This window comes from Pseudochaenichthys georgianus, chromosome 16 (genome assembly GCF_902827115.2).
Source record: "Pseudochaenichthys georgianus chromosome 16, fPseGeo1.2, whole genome shotgun sequence".
NCBI lineage: Eukaryota > Metazoa > Chordata > Actinopteri > Perciformes > Channichthyidae > Pseudochaenichthys > Pseudochaenichthys georgianus.
The window spans coordinates 25,233,954-25,255,643 of NC_047518.2; the positions used below are offsets into that span (position 1 = coordinate 25,233,954).

Consider the following 21,690-nt stretch of genomic DNA (forward strand, 5'->3'; position numbering starts at 1 on the left):
GTTTGTTTATATCACGTAGTCTGTTCTTCTTCTCTGTTTTCCGGTTGTTGCCTGTTTTGAATGACGAATACACACTACCGCCGCCTGCTGGTAAGGAGAGTTATTGCCACTCACGCATGCGCAGTTCGTACGTGCTCGGCTGAAGTCTTTGCGGTGTGCTGTGCCCCAGTCTGGTTCCAGTGCAACACATGGCCAACACGCCAACGCAACAGCGTGAGCAGAGATAGACTGCGCAAAATATACAGATAGCAGGAGACAGAGGACAGCCATGGTCAGATAGGAAAACATTCAGGAGCTATCTGGATCAGTCTTATGCGACAATGGAAACTGAACTAAAGAGAACATTTGAAACTTTAGCAGTCTGCGTGATCTGCCGGCAGGGAGGGGCGGGCCGGCCCTGCGAGTAAAGTAACGAGTTACTTTATGTAGAGAGTAACGAAGTAGTGTAATATATTACTTTTTTTTAAAAGTAATATGTAATATGTAATATATTACTTTTTTTAGTAACGACCCCATCTCTGCTCATGGCAGCTAGTGAGCGATGTTACCATAAGTGTTACTTCAGGTATTAGTTCTTGGTTTACTCTTATTCTGTTAAACAACTCTACAGAGGTTAAATATACGTTTTTATGAAACTGTATGTAGCATTATAGTCAACTTAAACATCAAGCTAGCAACAACTACTACACTTATCCTCACTAAAAAGTCGCCCCCTCTTTCTACCATTTTTCAAATAGAACAAGCAACCTGGGTAAATGGTGAAGATAACATGTCCCACATTGTTATTTCCAATGTTCCGTTTTACACAAAACTTAAGTAGCAAAACCCTTGGATGTAATAAACTGAGCAAGGGTACGATCTAGGGCTCATACAAATATCTTGTAAGAGGTATTGGGCCTATTTCTTAATGTAAAAAGTGACATGCTCTCATGAGGGTTCCTATAACTACATTTTGATACTGTACTTAGTATTGTTATATTTCATAAATAATACACTAGCCTATTATTATTTCTGAAGCGACTGTAGATTGTTGTTGAGTATTCATTTATGTAAACTGTATGCAAATGTTCTCCTGTGTTTGGTTGTTGGTATGCATCCTCTGTAATGGCCAATTTTGCCCTTCATATTTGACGTGATGTGACTGGTTCAGCCTTGATCTGAGAGCTCTGCTTCTCACTCATGTTGTCAGACGCAACAGAGCATGCACTTCACAAACAACTTGGTCATTGCCTCAATGAAGGTCAAGATTCAAACAGCCTAGCGGAATCAAGCTGCCTTCTCTGTGGGGCACTGTTTGAACGAGATTCACGCTCAGATATTTGCCATTAATTGGAGTTTTCAGTTGCGTTTGGCTCCTTAAACAGAATTTATTCATAAACTCTATGTATAATAATCCTAGCCCCATTTTTAGAAGCTCATGGACTGCCTGTTTTAAGGTTAACTTCCTGAGCCTGGCTGAAGGATGGCGAACCCCACCTGTGACAAACAAGGGGGATTAAAGTGATAATCATTACTCTTCCCAAGAGGAATTAGCTGGTGGGACATCGACATTAAAGAAAAACCGCAGGTGAACAAGGTCTCTGATACCCCATGCTTATTCCCTTCTCCCAATACCCTATCTGCATGGCTGGAGGGGGATTTCATTCGCAGTAATTACTTTATTGACTCATTTTCAGGACCGTATCACTGCAGTTTCCCATCAATAAAACATATGCCAGCATGAATAATGTGACCAGACACAATGGGGGGTCTTCTCAGACAAAAGACTGCAAGACTGCTTCCCTGTGGTGTATGTTTATGGCATGCTCCCTCCACTTCTTTTACATCCTCCATAACACTCCTCAAAAATACTCACTTGCCTTTGTTCTTCTCCCCCTTTTTACATTACATCCCATCACATCCCTTCCCTCCTCTAACATTCCACTCAAAGTCCTTTCCCCCTCTTCCCTTTTTATGTCTCCAGGCACGCATGCCCAGCAGGCCTTCAGGACTGAGCCCAGGAACCTCACTGTGCGGATGGGAGCCACAGCTGTGTTGAGGTGTGAGGTGCTGCGGGCCTCAGGGACTGTGCAGTGGGTGAAAGATGGCCTCCTCCTGGGACCACAGAGAAGGCTGCCAGGCTTTGAGCGCTACAGCATGATTGGAAACCTCAAGAGAGGTAAACAGGGAGACTCACAGAATAAGCTAGATTTGATGGACCCATCCAAGCTAAATAAATGAACTTGTGTAATAAAAACACGAATAAAAAAAATAAAAACAGAACTAGTCATCTTAAATTGCCAATGGTTGAATGACGTTTGCAACGGTCAAGACAAAGTGTGCCTTAACATAATTTCAGATGTGGAAATAATAAATGAAATGATGGTGTGCTACAGAAAGACTGTTGCTGTCAGTATTTGATTTATCCAGGGTACTGCTTTGTTATTGTGACATACAGTATAGTTCAAATAGTTTTAATTGTGAAGTGCTGCTGTCAGCTCAGGAGGCAGTGCAGCTTGGTGTTGGCTACTCCAAAAGTAAATGGGATGACTGTTGCTATGGCTTCAAAGTGCTGTAATAAAGTAACACAGACATTATGGAACCTTATGCCACACTGGCTCTCTATACTGGGAGCATCTGGGAGTGAGGAGGTGATGAGATTGTCAACAGCCTCTCACACTGTCATTCACATGTGAAGACAGAATAAAATATTAAAGCGATAGTGTCAGCAAATCAGTGAAATGTGGCAGGGAATAAAGTGTGTTGCAGAATCTGCAACACAGTCTATAAAAAGTAATAGCCAATTAGACAGCAATCCAGAGTAAGAGAAGAGCATCTGTTCCTGATCAGCCCGCAACAAGCCGCACTTCACTGTTGCTCAGTGTCGGAGATCGCCAGCGACACATAGACTCTGCATGCCAAACCACGCATTGTCTATATTTATTAACCCTATAGTTAACATAAAAACAAACACATAAAATACTTAAATTATGTCTGTCAGCTGATTAGTCGTCAGTGAGCAAATTACGGTAAGCATTACAGGAGGTACAGGAAAAACAATTATTTGCCTCTTTTTACCTGACATACAACTACATTAAAAAAGATACACATGCACATAAGGAACACAAACACACACAAGCTGTCAAACACTCAAACACACACTCATGAATAAACAATCCATCAACGCAGGTATTTTAGCAGAAACAAAACCTGCAAACGGATGTATGCAATCACTTTACACTGCACGGAAAGAGCAAAATCGTTAAGATGGCACTTGACTGCACTTGATACTCCACCAGTCTTTGCTGATTGTCCCCATCAGGGATGTTTATAGATGCTTAAAAAGCCTGAAATGACACATTTACAAAAACAGAAGAGGCCAGCATTGATTTCAACATATACTTACAGTTTAAGTAGCACCCTTAGTTTCAACAAGAGAAAGCAATGATGTAAATGTGTATAAACACGAGGCTAGATCTACTGTAGGATTTCATGCATCTGTACACAATGTTGTGCACTGCAAAGACCAACACAAAGAACAACAGATAAAACAGCTTCAAGGCACTATATACTAGTCATGCAATCAATCAATCAATCAGGTCAAATGTAATTATTAATGAACTCTTTTGTCCACATGTCCTCACATTTACCCTAAGAGCACATTTTTCTCCTCTAATATCAGCTAACTAATATTAAGCATTTATAAAGTCAAACACCAAAGTCACACATCAATATTCAGAGTTTGTGGCATGTTGGCAACACTAGAATGTATTAGAAAACGAACAAATATTCTATAACAAGTAGGTCATACTACTTACATACATAATAAAAATAGGTTTCATTAATTTTGTGGCATTCTATACATTCTTGTTTAAGAATAAGAAGTGCATACTTTATATGTAATCAGCTTGTACCACTACATATTCACTGTCTGAAAGGATGAATGGCCCTGTAAAATGAAGGCTGTTACTTTCTGTAAGAAACTGCCTGATTTTCAAACTACAAAAAAAAGTAAGTGAGACAAAGTATTCCCGGCTGCCTTAAAGACCCCGCATCAAGATCAACATTTTACACTTTTTCTCCTTTTCCATTGGTACTGGCCTCTCTTAATTATGTAACAATACGCGTTGCCAGCTTTACCGCCAATACAAAAATGCAGATTTGCAGAGGAGAGAATGTACACTGCTGCTGACATAATAGCTATGTAGATTTACTGTATCCCAAAATTGTGAAGTAAAATAAATACAGAATAATGGACGAATAAGCAAATCGGGAAGCAGCCATCCGCCATCTCCACTACCATAAATACACACTCTGTACAACTTGATTGCACTATTTGTGAGTAATTCTAGGAAAGAGGAATATGATTAATAACTACAATGTCTCTCTCTCTGCACTCAATGATAACTTAGATGTGAAAATTGCTTCTGGTTGGTGTTAATTATCTTGCCAGCTTACTTGACACATGCATTTTTGGCCAGTGTGGTTGTCAAACCAAGATACTATTTTGTACATGTTAGAAGGCAGCGAGCCAGAGAATCAGGAGCTGAAAAACCAACACTGAACATCATCTAATCCCCAGAGGTTATGGCAACACATCAAACAAATCAAGTCATTTTGGCATGCCAGACTATCAGAAGAGAGATACAGAGAGAAGGACTGGCATCAATTAATAGACGGTTTATTCGGTTGGCGTTGTGAATCTGGAATTTAATTTCGTTTACCATGCTGGAAAGTCATTCTAAACAAAATGCCTCGGCTATGAGTACAGACAACCACTTGCATGTCAATGGAAGTGCCTGCAGCGGGGGGTTCCCAGCAAGTGAGATGTTTCCATTTTACAGAAATATGAAAATAGTCTATTTATAATCAAATCAAATACCCACGCGTCAGCAGTAGAGGATATTACCGTGTTGAATTGAAAAGCGAGACTGTCATTGTACAAATTGCTTTTATTGTTAATTTTCCCATTTCCCATGTTGAAAATTGCCTATAATTCAGACTCTCTGAAATCACAGAAGAAATAAAGCCTGCAGGAGGCATTTATCGATACACATGTAACAACGCTGAACAGTGAGTGCTATATTCAGTGGGGAGTAGAGAAGAAAACCAAACAAGCGTTTATTTTCTGTTATTATTTACATGCTTTTAGTGAGAACATACTTATCACAACAACATAATGTGTCTCGTCGATCTCTCCCTCTCCTCTTCAGGACAGCATCATCTGCAGATTGAGAAGACCTTGCTGGAAGATGAAGCTTCATATGAATGTCAAGCGGGACGATCTGATAGCAGTCAAGCTATCATTTCCAGCACAGCATGGATCTTCATGTTAAGTGAGCACAACCATGGAAGTGTGAACAGAGGGGATGTGTGGGCTTATGAAATTGTACCTGGGAAAGTATTGTTAGTTATGATTAAAATAACTTACACGCTCACTAATTCGCAAAGGGAAAATGACAACTTCACGAAAATCTCACCTGCTCTTTGCGCTGCATCATCACTCATAATTGATCTGGATAATTGTCTGCCAGAGTGTGCTTGATCCCTGTATGTCAGGAAAACATGTAACAAAATGTTGTATGTAGACACAGTGAGCATTCTCAATACTCCACTTACATACACAACCTTGAATTGGTTTAAGATTATGCATTTACAGCAGCACACACTTGAATTTGGAGACTACATTTAAAGTGTCCATGGTACAGTAGAACTCAGCGGTTGCCTTCATGCACTGTTTTTGAAGCATGTATGAACCATGTAGAAAGTATACATTTTCATAACTTTTCAGACTATTTCTTTCTTTCACACGCATCATGCCTTCCCCACATGTTCCAGTAGGTCTTTGGCTTTAACAAGCAGCTACACAATACAGAGTGCTAACACAGCCTGGATTCCCTGGCAAGCCTCTGGGCGATCCACGTCTCTCCCTTTCACAGGAATACATTATATCAGAAGTGATTGAAAAGTTCCTACTCAGACATGCACTGGAATAGATGTAATTGTGCGACTATATTACACCACCTGTTGTCACCTTTAAAACCACCCGGTATCTCTCTCTCCCTATCCCTATCCCTCTTGCTTGTGGGAGCAAGCCCATATGTGGCAAGGAAAGGACTCTAAAAGAACCTTTCTTCTCCAGGCCCAGTTCATTTGCTTGCACCCCCCCACCCCCATTCTGCACAATTTCTCCCCCTCTCCCTTGCTTTCCGGCTTTCTCTTTGGTGACCATGGAGAGGTTTTTTTTTGTGGAAAGGGTGGGGGGGTGGCCGTGGCGATTATAGCAGCCTCACTCTCCTCTGGGAAGAAAGCAGGTTTTTCTGACATCAATGGGCCGGTGGGAGGGATGGCGGGTGGTGTGGGATACGAAGAGGCATAGAGCGCAGACGTCTCCTTTGAATGGCTACGTTCTGCTCTACACTGCAGCAGTCTCATGTCTTACAGCAGGCCTACACCTGCAACCACAGCAGGCTTGACTCCCACAGTTATTACCTCTGAATTGCCTATTGCATATGCGCCCACATACACAAAGTCAACAAGATTGCCTTAGGCTATATCGTAAAGGTCAAAATGTGTGGGAATTATGTTTCGTGTTGCATCAGGGATCACTGGTACTCATATTTACCATGACTGAAACCTACTGCCACCGTGTGCCTGACATGCTCAGATCTGAATGTCAGCTGGTGTTTTTGTTCAGTGTCTTGGGAACACTTTCCAGCTGTTGACTTTTTTAAGATGGACAGTAACAGCTGTACTCTTGCAAAGGGCGAAGAGTGAGGTGACTGCCTTTTAAAAGCACTCTGCAGCCTTGGTCCTAAAGCAGGGGTGGGGAACCTTTTTCCTCTCAAGGGCCATTTCAATTTTTCAACATCCTCCGAGGGCCGTACAAATTATTGACCTCTGCTTAAAAATACTAAAATCACAGCCCATTCATTTGGCCTTTCTTTCATGCTGTGCAAAGAAAAAGCACCTCTTAATCCAGATATCTTACCATGACTCGCGCATGCATGCACGTGCATGGTTGTGGCATGACCACCAAAACAGAAAGATATGGACATAAGATGTGTGCAAATGTATTTAGTTTCCTATCCATGTTACATTACATTACATTACATTGCATTTAGCTGACGCTTTTATCCAAAGCGACTTACAATAAGTTCATTCGACCAGGAAGACACAACCTTGAAGAAAACAGAATCATATAAGTACATCAGGTTTCATAGAGCCAAACATTTCAAGTGCTACTCAACTGGCTATAGATAAGCCAGTCCTTTATTAGTATATAAGTGCTTTGTTAGTCATTCTATCGCTCGAGGTGGAGTCGAAAGAGATGAGTTTTCAGTCTGTGCCGGAAGATGTGCAAGCTATCTGCTGTCCTGATTTCAATGGGGAGCTCATTCCACCATTTTGGAGCCAGGATAGCAAACCCACGTGTTTTTGCTGATGGGAACTTGGGTCCCCCTCGCAGCGAGGGTGCAGCGAGTCGTTTGGCTGATGCAGAGCGTAGTGCATGTGCTGGGGTGTACAGTTTAACCATGTCCTGGATGTAGGAAGGGCCAGATCCATTCGCAGCATGGTATGCAAGTACCATTGTCTTGAAGTAGATTCTAGCAGTTACCGGAAGCCAGTGGAGGGAGCGGAGGAGCGGCGTGGTGTGGGATAATGTTGGAAGGTTGAAGACCAGACAAGCCGCTGCATTCTGGATGAGCTGCAGAGGTCGGATGGCACATGCAGGTAGACCAGCCAGGAGGGAGTTGCAGTAGTCTAGGCGTGAGATGACGAGAGCCTGGGCCAGAACCTGCGTTGTTTTCTGGGTCAGCTGGGGACGTATCCTCCTGATGTTGTAAAGCGTGTATCTGCAGCAGCGGGTTGTAGCAGCGATGTTTGCAGTGAAGGACAGGTTGTTATCCAGGATCACACCCAGATTCCTTGCAGTCTGAGTCGGGGAAACAACAGAGGTGCCGATGTTGATAGTCCGGTCAAGAGTGGGACAATCTTTTCCCGGAAGGAAAAGCAGTTCAGTCTTGTCAAGGTTGAGCTTGAGGTGGTGAGCAGACATCCACTGAGAGATGTCCGCTAGACAAGCAGAGATGCGTGCGACAACCTGGGTCTCTGAGCGGGGAAAGGACAGAATTAATTGGGTGTCGTCAGCGTAGCAGTGGTATGAAAAACCATGCGGGCTAATGACTGATCCGAGCGAGTTTGTGTACAAGGAGAAGAGGAGGGGACCAAGAACAGAGCCCTGAGGGACCCCTGTAGTTAATTGACAAGGGTCGGACTCGGACCCTCTCCAAGTTACCCTGTAGGTACGGTCTTTGAGGTATGAGGTGAGGAGGGAAAGTGCAGAGCCTGAAACTCCAAGTTCTTGGAGAGTGCGAAGGAGGATCTGATGATTCACCGTGTTGAATGCAGCAGACAGGTCCAAAAGGATGATGACAGAGGAGAGGGAGGCTGCTTTAGCAGTGTGCAGTTCCTCAGTGACAGCAATGAGAGCAGTTTCTGTGGAGTTACCTGCCTTGAAACCAGACTGGCGCGGATCCAGAAGGTTGTTCTGATGGAGATAACAGGAGAGTTGTTTAAAGACAGCGCGTTCAAGTGTTTTAGACGGGAACGGGAGGAGAGAGACAGGCCTGTAGTTTATAACATCAGACGGGTTGAGAGTGGGTTTCTTTAGGAGAGGGTTTACTCTTGCCTCCTTGAGACTGTCATGTGAACATGATTGAAGTGGGGGGGGACCTCGGGGCCACTGGGCTTAGAACTAAAGACACAGCCACGCAAAAACTGCGGCATGTGTACGGCTCCGTACTGCCGTTTTTTAAGGGGCGGAGCGTGGTTCTGGTGCTCTCCGTCAGAACTACTCCCCTGTCAGGCGAGACATATACCACGTGATGACACGTTAGGCTCGTGTTGTGTTCAAGGACCCTGACCGTGGCCAGGAAAAACAGGCACTCGCTTGTTTAATTATTTTGCGGTCTAATTGTTTTCGTTGTTTTGCGTGTGTTTATACATTGCCTCGAGGGCCGTACCAAATGGTCTCGTGGTCCGTATACGGCCCGGAGGCCGGAGGTTCCCCACCCCTGTCCTAAAGGGTAATTTGTTCCACCACACCAACTCAACTGATTCAAAGTACGTGACTAATCTGGGGCTTGATAATGAGCTGATGAATTCAATCTCCTCTTAGTGCTGATCTGGGACTGGAAACTGCATTCCTTTGAAGAGCACTGTTTCTGATGAGTTCCCCACAGACTTCTCCATCACAGAACTACAGCTCCCAAGGCCCCACACCCCTGGCCAGCCAACCATGGCCATATCCCATCAAGCCCTGCATCAAATCAAAACACTATAAACTCTTTATTAGGAGATACAGTGGGGGAGAGGGGAGGAATGTGAAAACAGAACAGAAATTGTTGGTCGTATAATTGGATTTTTGGGTCAGAGGAAATGCTATCATGACTGGCTAATTCAAGATGAATCACCACAGGCAGTGAATATCATGGACAGGGTTAAAAATGTCAATAAGCCCCATCCATGAGCTTACAAAGAGATGTTTTCAAGACATTTCCATTGGTGCAACATAACTCCTGTGTGTTTTTGCCTTCCTGTAGAGCTTAGATAGGGGATTACCGCAATAGGCAGATCAAGTGGCAGTGAGTAATCCATGACAATAACAACCTCTACCCCCTCCGCCGTAACCCTCTCCTCTTCTAAAACTTACCCTGCACCGTGCCTGTCACATACCTGACACATCCTGTGTCTCGGTTTACACCATTAGCCTTAGTATTTAATCCTATTAATGAACAACTCTCTCCGTCTCTGCATTGCCAGCCTGTACAGATGCCTCCTGCAAATGTTCAAAACAGTTATTTGATGTCTTCCGGTTTTAGACTGCGTTACTCATTCTGTTGCCATAGTTGGGTCTTACAGAGGTGTGTGTGTGAGCGCTTTCGTGTTGCGCGTGTTTGCCCATGTGTGTAAGCTTATTATCAGTGTTGGTTGGAGGTTAGAGGACATTTTAGGAACGAGGGCTATGGTGAGGTTTTTGTGGTAGCTAATGAGTTTAGCACTTGAAGAGTATATAATGAGCCTTCATTTTACGATTCCCTGTTATGAATAATGGGACAACTTATAAATGGGGGCACACGCAACGCAGAACATAGTGACTTTGTTCATCTTCGTTCATGGAAAGTTCTGACAGTTACCCAAGATGTAACCCCATCAGGCGATGGTGCGTTATACAGTGGTGTTACGGTGTGCCTATTATGGTAACAGACAATTAGCAAAGGAGGCCCTGCTAAATGGTCAAATGAGACACTAGAAGGACAACTCAACTGTTTTGTCTCTCTCGTTTGATTTGAACTCTTTTTAATCAATTAAAAAAGGGATACTTGCTATTCTTGAATGTGTGAATTATTTTTGGTCAATGGTCATCGGTGTTTTTTTAATGGACCGATAGCAAAGGCTAAGAGAGAGGAGTATTGGTTCAGGAGGAGTGGTGTGACGGCTGCTGCTCTACTTCTCCACCAGAACAGACGGGAGACGGCGAGGAAGGGAACACTGGGGAAAAAAAGCACTGTTTCAGAGGCTTTTATAGCCAGAGATCACACACCTGAGACCTACAATGTGTGCGTATCTGTGTGAGAAACCGTGTGTTTGTGTATACAAAAATCTATCCTTTTACATGGAAGTGTTGCCTTTAGCCAATCTGTGTCATGCAGAGATAAAACCAATAAGTTGTGTTTGTGTGATCTTCAGTCTCCATTATTTTTCTTAATTCAGTATAATAAGCCTTTTAGAGACTGGTTTATCCTCTGGGCCTCTTCCAATCATTTCTCTACAGAATCAGCTTGGTATCACATTTTACTGTACACACACTCTGGCCCCTGTTGCTTGTCTGCACACATGCTCATCTTTGTCAGTGGGTTCGTGAATGCAAATATACATGAACTGTAGACTTGAGTTTATTTTAGGGTGTTTTTATGCAAAAGAGCAGTGTGTGTGTGCGTGCGTGCGTGTGTGTGTGTGTGTGTGTGTGTGTGTGTGTGTGTGTGTGTGTGTGTGTGTGTGTGTGTGTGTGTGTGTGTGTGTGTGTGTGTGTGTGTGTGTGTGTGTGTCTGTCTGTCTGTGTGTGTGTGTGTGTGTGTGTGTGTGTGTGTGTGTGTGTGTGTGTGTGTGTGTGTGTGTGTGTGTGTGTGTGTGTGTGTGTGTGTGTGTGTGTGTGTGTGTGTGTGTGTGTGTGTGCGTGCGTGCGTGTGTGTGTGCGTGCGTGTGTGTGTGTGTGTGTGCGCATCTGTACGTAAATGGAGAGAGAAAGATAGGTGGATATGCATATTGATGTGTGTCTACTAATCTGCTTCTTATCTGCCTTATCCATCCATCCGTCTGTATTTGTTTAATTAATCAAATTTCGTAGCTCACTGTTTCTCGTCTGAACGGCAGAAGCAAGTCTTTGCGCACCTATCTATTATTGTTCATATATGTACCTTAATAAGAGCGATAGGACTAGAAAGCAGAGAGATAGGGAGAGACAGGGAGACAAAATAACAAAGCCGACAGGCAATTAGAAAAGAAAGGGGCAGAAAGAGTTAATTCTGAGAACAGCTTGTATGCTGTCTGTTTCTGCTCTGAGTGCATGTCCAGTAAATTGAATAGAGTGTGTGTTGTTGTTGTTGTCCACATGTGCTATTACATTTGTACAAATGTTCATCCTGAGCTGATTGGGTCACATTGTTTGATGTGATGGATGGCAGCCTTTTATTCCCAGTGCAAGCTGGAACACACCTTCCCCCACACTCCTGCAGTTTAACTGCAGTGGTCAAGAAGGATAGCGTGGGGAGAGGGGGGTGGGCTCCGGATGCTAGAGAGAGGATGATGGAGTGAATGGAGGACCAGCATGAGCGAGCGAAGAAAAAAATGAAATACCTGCCTGCCTCATTTGTGAACATATCATTATTCTTATTTTAGGATTTGTTATGCTGCCAGACACTCCTGGAGCACAACAAGTGATGCGCTATGTTGAATCGTGCGGGCCTGAGTAGATTGAGAGTGCAGGGGCTGTCAATAGATGCATGGCCCAGTCATCTTCTCAGGGAAGAGGGGGGGGAAACAAACAAATGCATCTCATTATTGCAGCGCGCGCCTCTGCAGTGCTCTGGGTAACCCATCACAGTCCACACAGATTCAATTGCTTCTTTTAAATCAGTTTGGAGCTGCAGCCACATCTCATCTGTCTCAATAGCAGGCTGGAGCCAATGGACGGCCCTGCACACAGCAACAGCTCCTCCTAGTGGACAGGAATTGATTGTATGTGACTAAAGATGAAGATGAGCAGAATGGCTTGCTGATGTGGTTGTTTGTGCTCCAGCTGTTTACCCGCACATTAGCAGTGGATTTATCCCAGAATTCAGCAGCAGGTATCCTCGTGCTCCTGCTCTCCTCTGCAGCTTATCTTACGCTCACTTTTCATTCTGGCCATACCTCTTTACTCTTCGGCCAGAGGCTTTCATGTCTCTCTCACACATGTTTACCTATCCTGCATTTTGAGCTCCCAGTTCAATCTCTGACGTCAGCCTTTGCACTTGATCTCTGATGAAAGACAAACTATCTTGACAGTACCCATAGTATGTAATTATACAGGCTAACCTAAAGCTGGCACAATAGACAATCAGGTTCCTGTATCTTGTGCATGATTGAATTGATAGTCTTGGTAAAGAGTATCTCAAAGATCAGCAGAAATCTCTTTGATTGTTAGTTGGTGACAGATTTCTCAATTTACTGCCAAACAATTTCCAGTCCCTTGTGTTAAAAGCTGGGTTGTTTCCCTTCCTGGCATTCCTATTTATGGTCGGATAAAAGGGTTTTAGAGTAGAACAGTAGAGAAGTGAATACTGCTTTGATCAGTCCAGAAAGCACATATTTAGCTCGGGGGTGATCTGAGAAGAGGAGTGTTTGGTGTTTGCTATGATAGATTAGCACTGGATCGGTTTCATCACCATTTCATCTCTGTATTCTCTTTTTGTCCACAATTTGTATTCTAACACAACAGAACATCAAACCTCGCTGTAGTGAATCACTCAAAAGCTGACAGCGTGACATTCCAGTCATTTCCAAATGTTGCCAGCGCTTATTATTATATCATTGCATAGGCCAATATCCATCTGTGACAGCGTCTTCTTCCTCTAACCAGAGATTAGTCTGATAGATATTAGGTAAATGATTGAATAAATATAAAACTTGAGCTGTTGTTTCTCTCATCCAGTTCCTCCCTCCCAGCCGTACCTTATGGTGGACATGGCAACCCCCTGGGTGGCAGGGTCCAAGTACACGGTCACCTGTATCGCCCCTGACGCAAAGCCCATGGCTGATATCACACTCTATAAAGGTGAGTCGCCACAAATGTGACAGAAACGTTGAGTTTGACTGGTTAGAACGATAGGTTGCAACCTGAATATTTAAATATAAAAAACATTGGAGAAGATACTGTAAGATATGAGACCAGTAAAGATCTCTTATTTCATAGTCTTTGAATGGCAGTGTTGAAAGTAGCAGACCGTGTGGGAGGAAATAGCCTCACATTTCCAATTTCTACTGACTTTACGATTGCATGTGCAGAGAATGTGTCACACGTTTTGTAGTTGTTCACAAGAACAACAGCATATTTTCCATTTTCTATCTTTGCCTCTTGCTCCCCCGTCACACCTATTATACTGTATATTGCTGAAGCGGAGGGGGAGTGATGTTCTATTTTTCTTCCTTGGTGTCGATTAGTCTCAGGGTAGTGCTGTAGTTCTAACATATATACATTATTTGTTCATGTCAAAATGTACATCCCTATTGTTTCCATAAAACATACAAATGTTTTGGTCTTATTATACCGCTGTATGATTTCTATTTCAAAATAGGTTGAGACAGGGATATTGTTCACTGAAACAAGACACATATATTGTTGCACACGCAGAAATACACATGTCCATCATATCTCAGTATTTACGATTCCACACGAGAATAACACTGATGTTTCTGTTTCACATGAACACATTTACACTCTCCCTTTTTCTGTTCCTTCCCCCCATTGTGTCTCTTAGATGGAGTAGAGCTGACAGGTGCACAGTCTTTCACCATGTCTGGCTCAAAGGATAAGCTCCTGAACACGCATGCCGAAGTAACGTATGTGTTCGCCCGCCTGCCAAACTCATTGCCCTCACTTACATTCTCAATCTCCCCGAGTCTGTCTTTGTTTTCTCCTTTTCCTTGTTTTCACCCCGCTCTTATTCTCTCCCTCTGTTTTAGCGAGCACAATGAATTTCTACACACAGCGAACTGTTACTTGGCACTGTGCGATTAAATTAGCTTTGTCAAATGCACGAAATTACATTCCGGCAGCGAGACCGATCCTCGCAGGTTCGCCAGGTGCCTTTACATTAAACAGGCCCATAGATTACTTTAATCCTGCTTGTCTCCTCTGTGTCAAAGATAATAACCTCTTGTCATATCCTGAGATAACATTGGGACTGAGGAGCTGCAGCGTTGTTCAGCAGCCGAGGTCTTAAGCAATATTGATGCCCCTTCCTCATATTCACACTGAGCGTTCGCAGAAGCGGGCCATGTGTGATCGTTACAGCCGACATTCTGCTGTAATTTGAAATAGAAGACATGAACTGAGAGAGTAAACTAGGCTCAAAATTAAACCACTGCATTGAAGGGACCTAACAAAGGGCATTTTTCAATCCACACAGCAGTGCAAAGTAAATTCACTCAAGAAGTAATTGGAAGAGCCTGAACGAAGTATTGCCATTGTTGGCCATATACTACATTTTATAACTACATTTCAGAGGCAAATAGTAGCAATAATTACTTCACTACACTATCTGATAGTTATATTTATGAGTTTGAATTAAATAAATGTATTGGGAAACAAATATATGAAAGGCTAAAACACATTGTTTTTGGTTTGGTGCATAGTTTGGGCTTTATGTTTCGATTCAACTTTCTTTGACTTTTATTAGTTAAAAAAAAGTGAAATGTTCCCTCTTTTCTCCAGATGGTTTAGATCCATCCAATGTTTCAGCAACAAAACAAAGACTAGCGAAAAAGTCAAAGACATGCCTACACACCAGAAGTTATTTTTCTTCGATCCTACCCAATGAACCATCTCACAGCCCCTCAGACTTGTATTGTGACTCCTAGATTGGCTGCCCCTTGGACTAAACTACCCAGCTGTATAGAGAGGCTAGTGAAAAAGATCTCCAACTTCACCAGCTAACAATATATTGCAAATGCACATTGATGCACCAGTTTTAACTATCTAAAAAAATATCACATGTCACATGAGGCATTTTACTATGGAACAAGTACTTATACTTTGATATTTTAGAACACATTTTACTGATAAAACTTCTATACTTTTACCGAATAGGATCGACTGCAGTACTTTCACTTGTAAAAGTATGTCAACATCAGTGTTTTTGTCATTTGACAACTTTAAAACTTCATCTGGCTCAATGTTAACTCTTCTCAAGTCTTTTCACCTTCTCATTTTGTCTGTGTTTCTGTTTCCTCCCAAAGGGTCACTGCTGTGAGCTCTGACAACGGGAGGCAGCTGGCATGTCATGCACAGAACCCCGCCCTCTTCCGGCCTGTGGAGACCACAATGACCATGAAGGTGCACTGTGAGTGTCTCAACCTATCTTTAAACTGACACTAAACACCCCTTTTCTTTAAAAAAACAAAAAAACAAGCCCTCGTGTACAAACACAGTCAACCACACAGGAACCCAACCTTGGGGAGGCCCAAGGGTAACCGTCCTTGTGCAATCAGTCTGTGTTAGCAGTCCAAGGAGAAGCATTCAACCTGAAGGCAAACTCACAACTACTTCAAGGCAACGTGAGTGTGACTGCCTCCAGTTCACACGGCTGCCCCTGGTGGGCTGATGAATATGAACAAAGAAGCAGGTCTCTGGTTTTCTTACTGTAAAACCGCTTAGTCCACAGTGGTGCCATGAATCAATTTATATTTACTGTTTTATTCAGTATTCTTAAAATGATCTACACCCTTATTTCCAACCGAAACCCATCAACTATTTACGAGACCAACTGAGAGGGATTATATCAGTGAGACCTCAGGACCTGCAATTTAAATAATAAAGTATTATGAACTAATATGGGATGCTGAGGCCACCACAGTTAATGATAATGAATCCTACAAAACTAACCTAGCAAACTTTTGTGCTCATCAGCTTAAATTACATTTAGAATCCACTGAGGCAGGAGGGGAGGCCGTTTCTGTTGCTTTTTTCTTTTACGCTATTATCACAAACCGCGTGACATTATATAATAACAATTGTTACTGCAGCACACAAAGGTGAGTTGACACATATGTTGTCTCTGGCTCTCATTGCATTTGGAATTTCTTGTTCCTCTTATTTGTAGAGGCAACAATGAAAGCCATTGTTGCTGAACACACAAACAGTGTGACATGGCAGCTAATGTTTACTACAGTTGGTTTAGTATTTTCTACTCTGTTGATCAGTTGAAGTAATTGATTGTTTAGGCCCGAGAGTTTTCCCACCTGCTTCTCCTTGCCTAAATCATGTTGTTGATTAAAGTAGAGCAGGGCTGCTGACACCTTTAGCAGTGAGCGCTCACTAGCTCAGCTGCCGTATTATCCACAGGCTGACTAGAAAACTTAATGTTGTCTCTATCTATACTCTTCCACATTAGAAACAGCTGCTGCTGGTTCAACAACCACCAATAACCGTGAGCAGTCCTCCCGCCTCTCCGTCTCCTGCTCTGTATTAAACAACATAGGCCCGGTGCTAATGTTGCAGAACTCGGGACCACCGCTGCAGTCTTACTCAGCATGCCAGCCCATCAAAGCCAGCGCGGTGGCCATTTTCAACCAGCCAGATTGTTAGCAAGGTGGCAATTTGTCACACTGGCCCAGGGTCCGCAGCCTGCTCTCTGAAACTGATTGCAGCAATAACAAAGGCCCGTCCTCTCCTATTTACTGCCTATATTTTATTCAAGGGGGCTCTAATTTATTCATATTTCACGTTGCCTTATTACTGTTTGAACATCTGTTATGTTGGGATCCAGCTCACTGCTCCCTTAATACTTAATGCTTTCATCAGATCTGGACCTCTTATCCCACAGTCATGTTGATTGTGCCCAATTTATTGGCCCTGTCTCAACAAATACGGATGCTCCCTACTCAATTGCCAAGAGTGTTCTCATCGCAGTGCAGTTTCTTTTTTATGTTATTCTCTTGATGGTCATTCCATCCCCATTTTGCCAAGCTACTACATTCTTTCTCATCTCTCACCCTCTTTTTCTTCTGCTTTCTACCGTCATTTATGTAAGTCCCCTTTGTAAAGGCCAAATTATTTGTGTCTCTCATTTCCTGGCAGACCCACCTCAGCCTCCAGTTATTTTGGGTCTAGAGAGAGAGGAAGTCAAAGAGGGAAGAACGCTCGTGTTGGAGTGTGTGTCTCATGGTGGAAACCCCCTAGCCACTCTCCAATGGACCAAGGTAAATCTTCAGCACCATCTGTTAAGCAGGCTCTGGAACACACTGTCACACTGGCAACATTAGCTTTTTTTATTCAACTTGCAGTGTAAGCATCCTTTTGTTAGAAGCTTCTGTACTTTATTTAGTACGCCATATGGGACTGTGCTAATTTTCTAAACATATTCTTGATGTTTTTGTGTCTGTGTTTCAGAATGAAGAAGTTCTCTCAACAACGTGGGAAGAGGACATTGTGGCGCGGAAGTCCAGCAGTATCCTCTTCATGAGAATCCATCCGACAGACAACCAGGCAGTGTTGTGCTGTGAAAGCGTCAATATGGTGTCTTCGTCACCTCTTTCTGTTAGCCGCAAAATCACTGTGCTCTGTGAGTGAAAGTAATACTTATTACAGTGCTCACACACACACACACACACACACACACACACACACACACACACACACACACACACACACACACACACACACACACACACACACACACACACACACACACACCACACACACACACACACACACACACACACACACACACACACACACACACACACACACACACACACACACACACACACACACACACACACACACACACTCACACTCACACTCACAGCCCTGGCAAGACGAGCAGCAATGGATTATTTAGGATATGGACAAAAGGCTGAGCAATATAATAAGAGTCTTACCGCAAAAAACAATTATATTGCTGTCCCAGCATAAATTCTAATGCTAATATCATTAATGAAACTAATGGTTATTATGGCCGCGGCCCATATTTCCCACTGCCTTCAGATTAGTATCACAGCACGCTCTTTCATAGCCGCTACAATAATTTAGCTGATTTGCTTCAATGCACAATCCTGAGGCAGTACAGCCTACACTCTGTGCGATAGTAACGCCCATGTTTAATAGATTATACATTTCTTTGAATTTAAAATGTTTGTTTCAGCAACAATAAAACAAATACAGAATTAATATTCAGCAGCCTTAGTGCATTGAGTCTAACAATAGCCTGATTACCACTACACAGCCACAAGTCCGGGCTTTAAATGTGATTGATGCACCTATTTTATGTAAATATGCTTTGAATTAGAAACGGTCCATGCAGAAATCTCCTGCTTATTCTATGTAAGGGTGGCTGAAGTTATTCCACTGCCCCTCCTTTCCTAACAAAGCCCCCAACAGACCCCGGTGCCATGCCTCACAGTCATCCATTCATGGATGTTGAAAATGAGCTGCTGACTGCGCTGTAGGCACTGGCAGAGGCTGGAGGGCACAGAGTACGTCTCACTGGTGTAATATGAATATGCCTCTTTTACCTCACGGCTCCTGCTTAATTCCAACATTGTTTGTGTGTGGCATTCACACAGGCGTCCCGGTCTATGTCTCATGTGGGAAAGACACAAATAAGTATTAAGATTTACATGACCCCTCCTTCCCCATGTCTGCCAGCTCAGTCCCCAGTCTTTGTATTCCCCGGAAGGCTTTATGCAGCTGCATCGCTTTGCCTGCAGCTATTGTACCCCCGTCTCCCCCTGTGGTTAAAACGAAGCAGACTTTAAAAACAACAGTGAAAACCTCCTGAGAAAACAAGTTGCCACTCAAAGTGATTTTCCTTCTCACCCTTGATGCAGCTCTATGTTTCATATCCCAAAATAGGTGCGCTGCCACTGTGATCAGAAAAGGTAGCTGTTGAATGTACTATTTCATGGGCGATATTTTTACCAACTTGTTTTTGTATGCCTGCCTGTCTGTGTGTGCGTGTACAACAGTTGAGCCGGCAGAGGTGACACTTTTGGGGTCGTTCACGGCCATCGAGGGGCAGGACATAAATATGGGCTGCTACGCCACCTCCAGTAATCCACCTGTCCAGATCCGCTGGTGGCTGGGCTACAAGGAGCTCAACACATCCGGAGAAGCTATGGAAGAGGTGGGACTACACAGCACACAAGGTTGTAGTCTAAGCAAGTAGAAACAATTATATTGGCAAGAGATAGTGTACAAAGGGTTTTAAATGAATGATCATGCTTGTTGTTTTAAAGCGAATACTGCAGTAGGGCATGTTATTGTGTCTTTTTGGTGAACACAAGCCTTCAAAGATAAAGGGCAAACGCCTTGCCCCCTTAAATGTGCCTTGGGGGTAATAGAAAAAACGTTTTAAAGGCCTCCCATTGAATTAAAAAAGAATCCTCTAAAATGTGACCTCCTCCTGTGAACCTTTTAGATGAAAGGAAATGCTATGACCATCAGCAGTGTGTCTGAATAGAACTATACTGCAAATGAATCAGCAGGTGGTTCTAAGAAGAGTATTCTGCTGCTCCTCTCCTAATAATAATAATAGCTTGGATTTATATAGCGCCTTTCAAGGGACCCAAGGTCGCTTTACAGGTAATAGGGCAAAAACAAACATAACAAAACAAAAGTCAGACAGACAAAACAACAGATCGATTTAGGGGCCGAAAGCCTTGGCAAACAGATGGGACTTGAGGGCCCTTTTGGAGGCGTCAAGTGTGTCCTCTTTTGTGTATGTTAATAAGATCAAAGTGAATAAAAGCTGACACGGAAGATGAGCGTTATTAAACAAGCTCTTTATTCATCTGGCAGCAGCATTTTCATTTGATCTTACACAAGGCACTCAGTGTGCTGTGTGTGAGCTTTAATGCATTTGAAACAGTGTGAGGTTAGTGAAGACTGACGCTCCTGTCCAGTGTCTTTGTTAGTCTTTCTGACTGGGGCTTTTACAGTAATCACCACAATAATGGCTTTAATAACCAGATGTGCTGCACAGGCATGACCACTATCAGGCAGGTGAGAAATGATGCTTTGCTCAATTTAAAACAGCGTGCAAAGCAGAAGAGTCAGATGAATATGCTATTTATCAAAGACCATGCACAACATCAGTCATTACAGCTGCTAATTTGCCATCTGTATTCACAAAGACAAACCAATGCGGGTTGTTATTCTCACTGATTTCTTTCTCCCTCTCTCCTAAGACTGAGAATGCCCCTGAAACCAAGGCTGTCTGTCCCCTGACTGAACTGTCATGTGTGCATTATGTGTGCAGGGAGACAATGGTGGGATGACAGCCATGTCCAACATGACCCACAGGGTCTCCCGGGAGGACGACGGACTGAAACTCACCTGTGAGGCTTTCAACAAGGGGACACACTTCTCCAAGACCCAGTTCGACATACTCAATGTCTACTGTCAGTAAGCCTTTCTATTCTTCTATTGTTGTAGAATTAACTAGCATAAAATACCAATGCGAGGAGAATGACATTTTATTTTGTACTACTTTTAACATGCTATCAAATGCACATCCATCATAGTTCAGGAGGGCTAGATTTCAATTACAGCTCTGAATGTCAAGAAATGCAAAAAAAGGAAAGAAATTGCTCTCACTAATTTAATTCTCTACACAGAATGTGCAATTGTTTTTTTAGGACTGTCTTTTCACATTTGTGTTAATGGAAGTGTTTTCTGTCCCCCTTTTCAAATCGAAAATGTTCTATATAACTGGCCTTGAGTGATGGTCTCTAAGTGAAGCTACTGGACTGTTAAAAATAAACACGTATGTCAATTTGCTCAAAAGACTCTACTAAAGGACATATTTTTGTTTCTTTTTATATCAGACCCCCCTCAAAATGTATGGCTCGATACCCCCCCTCCAGATGTCCCTCTTCGTTCAGGTACCACGGTCCGTCTCGTCTGCTTCTCCACTGGAGGCAATCCCACTGCGACTCTGACTTGGTTCAAGGTGAGTGTGTACTGTATGTGGGTATTGGAGCGTATGTCTGAAGTACACATTCTTCCCTGTGTAATTTCCTCCCTTCCTGTTGTAGAATGGAAGGGCAGTCCACGATGCACTGAGGCAGACGTCCTTTGAGCGGGGTGTGGCTCGAGAACTGATCCTGGTTCTGACGCCAAGTGACAACATGGCCACCTTCCGCTGTGATGCCACAAATAAAGCAAAGAAAACCATTTCTGCCCAGACTAAGCTCAAGGTTCACTGTGAGTTAGACTGGAGCCCTGACACAATAACACATGCTGAGCTTTATTTCAGTCTCACTCAGCTGAGAGAAAAGCACAATATCAGATGAATGGATTTAGTTTAAACCATTTCACACAGATTTCCAGCATTTTGTACTCTTCTCATCTTGAAATTGTCAGTGAGTTAAGATTGTGTATTTTTT

General features: G+C 43.1%; 1 protein-coding gene across 1 annotated transcript in view; it reads left to right on the forward strand.

The window, feature by feature from the left end:
• The window catches only part of nphs1 (NPHS1 adhesion molecule, nephrin), a 106,961-nt gene that overhangs the window by 59,099 nt on the left and 26,172 nt on the right, over positions 1 to 21,690 (forward strand). The window contains exons 5-15 of the mRNA XM_034101821.2: positions 1,964 to 2,158; positions 5,193 to 5,315; positions 13,235 to 13,357; positions 14,061 to 14,142; positions 15,541 to 15,644; positions 17,381 to 17,502; positions 17,693 to 17,864; positions 19,270 to 19,427; positions 20,562 to 20,703; positions 21,130 to 21,254; positions 21,340 to 21,508. Coding sequence (XP_033957712.1) covers positions 1,964 to 2,158; positions 5,193 to 5,315; positions 13,235 to 13,357; positions 14,061 to 14,142; positions 15,541 to 15,644; positions 17,381 to 17,502; positions 17,693 to 17,864; positions 19,270 to 19,427; positions 20,562 to 20,703; positions 21,130 to 21,254; positions 21,340 to 21,508 — 1,515 coding nt within the window. The remainder of the gene's footprint in view (positions 1 to 1,963; positions 2,159 to 5,192; positions 5,316 to 13,234; positions 13,358 to 14,060; positions 14,143 to 15,540; positions 15,645 to 17,380; positions 17,503 to 17,692; positions 17,865 to 19,269; positions 19,428 to 20,561; positions 20,704 to 21,129; positions 21,255 to 21,339; positions 21,509 to 21,690) is intronic.